General features: G+C 42.7%; 1 protein-coding gene across 5 annotated transcripts in view; it reads left to right on the top strand.

Annotated features, from left to right (window-relative positions):
* ACMSD (aminocarboxymuconate semialdehyde decarboxylase) overlaps positions 1 to 8,204 on the top strand; it is a 64,484-nt gene that overhangs the window by 13,161 nt on the left and 43,119 nt on the right. For all 5 annotated transcript variants that reach the window (XM_029226158.1, XM_029226159.1, XM_029226157.1 and 2 more), the window contains exon 3: positions 5,863 to 5,959. In XM_029226158.1, the coding sequence (XP_029081991.1) occupies positions 5,885 to 5,959 (75 nt within the window). In that variant the 5' untranslated portion in view covers positions 5,863 to 5,884. The remainder of the gene's footprint in view (positions 1 to 5,862; positions 5,960 to 8,204) is intronic.

Here is an 8,204-nt window from a genome sequence, read left to right as displayed (position 1 = left end):
GCAGAAGGTTTATCAGGAAGTGCTCTTAGAGTGGACATCACTGAAAGGGAAAAGAAGGAAGCAGGATAAAACAGAGGGCAATGTCGAGCTGTGATGTAGTCTCAGTGGGGGCCTCAGCTGACCCTACAAAAAGCTCTAAAGCTAACCTCCAGAGTTGTCCCAAGTTGGGGGGTGAGGGCAAGGAAGAGGGGCCTTTACATCTCTGTGGCAGTCAGTCATTCGAAGTGGGCTTCCCTGGAAATAAAGCAGGACTTTAAGGGTAAGTGGTTTACACATAGGATCCAGGTTTCCTGACCGCTGTAGTTATCGTGACTTCTACTACCCCATGCTGTTCTGGCTTAAAAAACATTAGAGGTATATTTGAAATGAGTTATCTGGGTGGCGATGGATGGTCGGAGAATTCTTTAATTAAAATAAAAATAACAAAAAGAACCCTTGATTTTCTTTCAAGAGTTTATTAAAAAACAATTTGTTTCTGAGTTGAAATAATTTAGAGCAGCTTGCTCCAATTACTTGATTATTAGTTAAGTTTAAGATCTTGGTTGATGTTGGGAGCAATGTTAAAAACAGAACCTACGAGACCCCCCAGTCCCTCCCCTAGCAGCAAGTGCTGACTTCTGAGGCCCATTTATATCCCTGCGGGGATCCTGGGTTCCTAAATATCATGTGAGAGGGATCAAGAACTGATTCTCCACAATAACTGTCAGGTCCCAAAATACTGGTTGAAAAAGCAAAGAGAGGGCTTCCCTGGTGGCGCAGTGGTTGAGAGTCCACCTGCTGATGCAGGGGACACGGGTTCGTGCCCCGGTCTGGGAGGGTCCCACGTGCCGCGGAGCGGCTGGGCCCGTGAGCCATGGCCGCTGAGCCTGCGCGTCCGAACTGGGAGCCTATTGGGGCACAGCTGCCCTGTGGTAATTTTCACTGAGAAAGAGCTCCCCTGACAGTTGCTGTCATTCATTTGCCTTACCATGGATCCAGCATAAAGGGTGTGGAGGGAAAAGTTTAGTAAGTCTGACTCTCCTGCAACATAATTAGGGCAACCCCCAAAAAAGACTGGACTCCTTAGGAAATTATAGTAATTAACATTTGCTTACTAAATAGACAGCAATTACCAAATATCAGCCAGACAGGGTGGAAAATGGCTTCATGAACCTGGATTCTTTTCCCAGTTCTATACCACTAAGAGCTCTATAGCAGCTAAGCTCTATACCACCGCATCTCATGGACACAACAGTAAATGCAAGAGTTGAACTAAAGAAATGATCCATTTCTGTTTTAACACGTTCTGCTTTGTCTGAAACCAAAACTTACTTGTGCAACTCCCAGAGAAACCCAATTTCCTCCCTTGCCATTGATAGTATATGGTAAAATCTGGCCATTGGATGAGTCTAGAGACTGTCATACAGAGTGAAGTAAGTCAGAAAGAGAAAAACAAATATCATATATTAACGCATATATGTGGAATCTAGAAAAATGGTACAGATGAACCGGTTTGCAGGGCAGAAATTGAGATGCAGATGTAGAGAACAAATGTATGGACACCAAGGGGGGAAAGGGGTGGGGGGTGGGGGTGGGGGTGTGATGAATTGGGAGATTGGGATTGACATGAATACACTGATGTGTATAAAATAGATAACTAATAAGGACCTGCTGTATAAAAAATTAAATTAAATTAAATTCAGAAAAAAAAAAGAAAACAAAATCTGGCCATCATTCATTAAGCAAGCTCTCTGGACTGTACTAAGTTCTTTACAAACATTCTATTATTGAATCTTCTGTATCATTCTGTGTTCTTAGTTGCAAACAGCAGAATCCACTCTACCTAGTTTAATTAGAGAAGCAGCTCATAGACTTTCTGGGAGGGCCAGAGATCAAGCTCAGAGGCTGTGCTAACAGAAACAATGCCCAATACCTGGCCGGGGACCTGTTCTAGCAAGGCTGTGAGACAGGAAGCTCATGCTGACGATGCTGACATTGGAGACCAAAGCACGGCAGCTTCTGCTCCAGCCTTGTCTGACACCCCAGGCAACACCCCTTATTAAAGGACTGGATTCTGCAGAGTCCCTGCTTCCTCACAGGGCTCACTTCCAAATCAAAGTCACACATGGGGTCTTCTGATCGGCACAGCCTAGAGCACATGCCAGTGCCCCTGCTACAAGTGAATTCTGAATTCCCCCTCAGGAAGGGGGAATCATAATGTGAAAATATCTTCACATATAGGAAGTGTTCCAAGGATGCTGGGTGGCTACAAGCATGACAAATAAAACGGTCCACATTTTACAGATAGAAAAAGTGAAGGTTAAACTCAGAAGGGCTGTAACTTAGCCAGTTAGACTGCTAGTAAGTAATTTAATGAGATTTAAGCCCCTATCTATTGAAATGCAGAGACCAGGCTCTCAGCACTCTGCTACACTGGGTATTTTATGGTAATTAAGCTTTCTTAGTAAGAAGCAAAAAAAAAACTTCTAACTGCCAAATGAAAGTTTGTTTGTCAACTTTTTCTCTTTTACCACCACCCCTCTCCACTCCCTTCTTCACCAAATAAAAAGATGTGTTCCTATATTCTATTTGTGCATTCAGTATCAGCGCCCTTGCTTGCAAACAAAAGAAACAAAGAATGGTTAGTTTAAGGAGAAAAGGAATTTGTTGAAAGTATTTTAAGCCCCTCAAGAATTACAAAATGCTTAGGGAACCACACTCAAATGTGCAGGTGATTGAAGCCACGGCCAAGGCCATGCCACAGGTACAGCCCGGTTAGGACACTGCCACCAGCACCACTGCCAATGGACATAGCTCATGGCCACTGGTGGAATCAATACTGGCAGCATAAACTCAACTGTTCTTGTCTTTTTGCATCACTTGATTTTGATTCACAACCAAGCACTGATCTGTCAAGTCTGAGACAAGGAGAGCAAGTATTTGGGTTTTAGTAGAGGGAGGCTGGGCCCTACCTCTACCAGTACTCTTGCAGGAGAGTCCCCAATCTAGGAAGGTGGCTCAGGTGCTGTCATTGTCAGCAAAGAATCAGAACTGAGGCAAATCAATCCTGATGTCCTGATCTCAGAGACTCGGCTCTGCCTGGGTGTAGATACCTGTCATAGTTACACAAGTCACTTGCTTACTGACCTATTCCCCAGTCTGTGAGCAATGAAAACATGGATGTGAGGGCTTGCTCATGCTTGGGAGATGTGCACAGGCTGCCGCGCTTCAAGGTGAAGAGTGCTCGGCCTCGTCCACGAAGGAGATGGGGAAGGTCTAGTCCTTGGATCAGAAGGATAAAGAAGGAAGCTGTAGCAAGACCTGAGCGCAAGCCAAGAGGAAGAGGAGGAGTGCAGAGAACTCCGTCAAGCACAACTCAAGGCCTTTGATCACCACAAGGCCATCACGTAGGGCCCAAGGGCAATCTTGAGGCTCTGAAGCACCACCAGAGGTCATGTGTCCTTAAGCAGTGGAAATGTCGGGAGACAGCCCAGTCTCTAATTAACCATACATCATTAATACTAAGAATACCTAACACTCAACATGTGTCAGACACTCTACTAAGTGCTTTATAAAGATTATCCCATTTCATGCTCACAAGATCCCTTTAAGGTAAGTCATATTATTATAACTATCTTAAAAATGAGCCAAAACTCCGAAGTTTCTAGACAGAACAGCTAGCGGGACAGAGTCTGAGACTCCACAGATGTTTGATGTCACAAAGCAGAGGAAACCATGGAGCCATGGCTAAATGGGACGAGTTTGAACTAATCTGTGCCATCTGCCAAAATGATTTAAAGTAAGCGGTCATTATCAACTCTGACCATGACTCTGTCCCACCCGCCTTGTTCTCCGGGGCAAAAGCAGTCCAAATCCAAGGTGTGAGTGCCTTGCATGCTGGGTGGTAAGCTGGAAGCAATACCTCCTCATGGAGCTGAAGAGGCTGCAATGAAAGCAGGGTAACTGAAGAACCAAGAATCTTCTTTCCTCCCAAAAGCAACCACTGACCTGTCACTCCAACTAAGCCTGGTCGAGAGAAGAAGGCTGTGGCCCAGTTATGCCAGCTCCTCCAGGAGATCCAAGGAGTCCAGCACAGATACTTCAAATTTAAATAACAGAGAGAGAAAGATATTCAGATGTTCCAAATACAATGTCACTGCAGAGCATAATAATAATAACATCTGAATGAAATAATGCCATTTGCAGCAACATGAATGGACCTAGAGATGATCATACTAAGTGAAGTAAGTCAGAGAGAGAAAGACATATATCATATGATATCACTTATATGTAGGATTTAAAATATGACAGAAATGAACTTGTCTACAAAACAGAAACAGACACACAGAGAGAACAGACTTGTGGTTGCCAAGGAGGAGGTGGGGTGGGAGAAGGATGATGGATTGGGAGTTTGGGATTAGTAGATGCAAACTATTACATATAGGATGGATAAACAACAAGGTCCTACTTTATAGCACAGGGAATTATATCCTGTGATAAACCATAATGGAAAAGAATATGAAAAGGAATGTATATATAACTGAATCACTTTGCTGTACAGTAAAGATTAACACAACATTGTAAATCAACTATACATCAATAGGGGACTCCCCTGGTGGTCCAGTGGTTAAGACTCTGTGCTTCCAAATGCAAGGGGCACAGGTTCAATCCCCGGTCAGGGAACTAAGATCCCACATGCCACACGGTGCAGCCAAAAAAAAAAAACACCAAAAAAAACCAAACTACACATCAATAAATTTTAAAATAATAATAAAATATTAATATCTACAAATAATAATAACCTTTGGCTTATGGAACCTCTGCTCAGCCAGCTCAAGTACTCTGTTCTTTGTCTCTGTGGATGGGAATCTGTGCCTTAATTTCTTCCTTTTCTCACAGTATTTCCAATCTCCATGCTTATGACCTAATTTTTTGGTGGTAGATTACTAACTTGTCTTTTTTCCTCAACTATATATCCTTAAAGTTTTACATCAGTCAGAGAAAGCATATTGCCCACCTTAGGTGCTACATAAATATTTGTTTTATAAATTGAAAAAAAAAACTGAGAAAACTGAGGCTCAGAGATGTTGTTTAACTTGCTCATGGTCACACAGTAAGTGGCAGAATAGGGATTTGAACCTTAGCAGTCTGATTTCAGGGACCTGGATCAGAACTTTTCCCTTTTCTTTACGGATCAGCAACAGGAAGCCCAATTAAGAGGCCGCTGCCATGCTCCACACAGCCACTTAGTTTGCACCTCCCCACCCCCGCACTGAGTATTAAAAGGTAGTGTACAAGGCAGGCATGATGCCTGGTAGAGGTAGCAGCTCAGAACCAAATTTCACATATGCTGCTAGACTGATTCACTGCATGGCCTGCCTCCTCCTGCAGGTGTTGACATCAGCGGGCCCTGCTCCGCTACACAAATTATTTACTCTCACTATCCATCTGTTGCTTCTCTATAAAACAAGAGGGTTGGACTAGATGGTCTATCTCAGAGGTCCTTTCAATTCTAAAATGTTATGAATCTAGAGTTTTCCAGATGCTGGGCTATCCTCTTGGGTCTTGGAGCCAGAGGTTCTGGCAAGGTGACTTACACAATCCTCAGCTGTGTAGTCCCAAAAGGCCATGACCATGACCTTGTTCTCTCTGTGTCCAGCCACTGACACCCACAGAGCACACCCCTTCAAATCCAAGCCAATATTAAGGCACAAGGACAAAAAGTTGAGTTCTGTTAAATAAACAGATTTCTACTTCTTCAAGGATTAAGTAAAAAAAACCCTAAAAAGGTTAGGGGAGAACCACGTTCCAAAGCATACAAGGAAGGATTAATCTAAGTAAGCTTAGGTCACCTTTGATGCTGATGTGAGTTTTCTGACTCAGGGAGAAGCAAAGATGCTGAAAGATGGAAAGGTCTTCAGAGTGGTCCAAGAGAACTGCTGGGACCCAGAAGTTCGCCTTAGAGAAATGGACCAAACAGGTACTTCCAATGAGAAACACTACCAATGTTTGCATCTGATGTAAGAGGCATGTCTACCGCTAAAGTCTGTTGACCACTTTAGGTGATTCATGTGATGGTAACTTCTGATCTCCTTTTTTCCTCCAAGCCAGGCTGTTCCAGCTTCACTGGGGGAGGGATGGCACCTTCCACAATGATGTTTTTAGAGTGTGTATTTAAAATTTTTTGAAATTAGGTATACCGTTTTAAAGTAGAATGCTGTATTATCCAAAAGATAAAAGTGGTATTTTATTATTTAAAAAAATTTTAAGTTCAACTGCATAGTATTTACTTATTATAGAGCCAATTAAAACAGTAAAAATAAGAGTTCACAGATTAAGGATGCCAAGTGCCTGGTTAGCCAGATTCAGGATCCGATTTCTTTCTGTAGTTTCTTTTGGTGCACAGTACATAGAATGTCCCCACTGACACATAAGGGGTGGAAACGGGAGCAGTTTACAAAAAAGTTAATCATGTAATCTCAGAATACTCTACAATGAAACCAAGCCAGAAATTTGAAAGGGGAGAATTAGGAAATTTTGTTTCCAAGCTGAGTCACTAACCATTTCTAAGAACTGCTTGCATTCCTCATCCCATATTTTAAAACCAAATAAATCCCCATAATTTAAAAGAATTATGAAAGCCTATCTAAAATATGGTATGATGGGTAGGGGATAAGATAAAATAAAATAAAACATAATAAAATAGTAAAATAAAAATGTGGCATGACAGACGCATTGTACTTTCACTTGTTATTACCTGGTTGACCGTGCCACCAAGGAGAGCGTGCTCCAACAAAAGAACCCAGCCTTCTGAACACGCGTGGGATCTGCCCAGAGACTGTGATGGGGAACTCCCCATGACAACACTGTCAGGCCTAAATTTTGACATCAGTGGTCTAGATTTAACCCAGAAAACAAACAATTCATACACACAAATAAAAGAGCCCTTTAGAACTACCACCTTCCTAACCAAGGACAAATGTATAAGAAGTTCAAAAATACACACAGAGATGGCAGGAGACATTTTATTCCAAGGTCTGCATAAAACAAGTTCATAGATATCAGCCCCAAATGAGGTGGTCTCTGGCGTGTTAGAATTTGGTATAGCTACTTTAGGCTAGATATTGCTTTACAGATTTTTTTAAATAATTAAAAGTATATCTAAATTGCATTCAAATTGAACTTTACGGAAAGCCTGAAGCACTTCTGTAGACCATTCCATAGCACATAGTATATATGCCCCTGTACTAGAATGGGGGTGGTAGGGGCACTGAGAGAGAACAACTTTTCAGACTGACAGCAAAGACAGCAAAGGTCTTACTCTAAATGTGAAGCACAAGCAGCTCCCACCTCTCAAGGAGAAAACTAGTGGAAAGGAGATTCAGATGACTGGTGTCAGAACCATTGCTCATGACTGCAGTTTAGGTGAAGAGTGTCTCCTTTGGTTTTTGTTGTTTGTTTCATTCCACAGCTATCCTTAAGAGGACAGTCAAGTCTAACCCTTGCTGAGCATTTTTCTTTGTGCCAGGTACTGTTCTCAGCACCTGACATGTATTAACTCAATTCCTATAACAACCGTCGTAGGTGGCGTCTATTATTATGCCCATTTTACAGATGAAGAAGCTGAGGAACAGGGGTTAAGCAATTTGTCCAAGATCGCACAACTTGTAGGGGGGAAAGCCGAGATTTGAACCCAGGCAGTCTGGATCCAAGTGCTTAACAGGTGTATCCTACTGCCTCTGCCAAGGTAAAAGAATGATGAAGGCACAGCACAGAAGGTTCCAGCAAGCCATGCCATCTTCACAGGGAGAAATATGTAATTGCAGTCCCTGGTTTACTTCATCACATCTCTATGTGGCAGGCATTGTTGTACCTAGTGCCACCTGAGGGGTATTAGGAGGTGAAGTGATTTGCTCGGGATTACATAGCAGTAAATGGCAGAGCTAGAATTATACCTAGGACTGTCTCTCTCATTCCATCACTTTTCCCAAGGGAGCTTTTCCCAAGCCTCCCTCAGGATGAGACCTGCCTGGGGTGTTTATTAAAACCTTTTTTCAGGGCCCATCCATTGAGTCACAGTTTCCAAAGGAGGGCCTAGGAATTTGTTTTTACAAGGTTCTCTTCCCTCCACCCCCTGGCCCCTATAGCTATTTTACTCAGCAGGTGAGTCTGGGGAACACTGTGCTATTGCCAAACTGTTAAACACCACTTTAAAAACAATCAGC

The sequence above is a fragment of the Monodon monoceros genome, unplaced genomic scaffold (assembly GCF_005190385.1).
Source record: "Monodon monoceros isolate NGI ecotype Baffin Bay Population unplaced genomic scaffold, NGI_Narwhal_1 Super_Scaffold_16, whole genome shotgun sequence".
In the NCBI taxonomy this organism is placed as follows: Eukaryota; Metazoa; Chordata; class Mammalia; order Artiodactyla; family Monodontidae; genus Monodon; species Monodon monoceros.
This window is presented reverse-complemented; position numbering and strand designations above follow the sequence as displayed.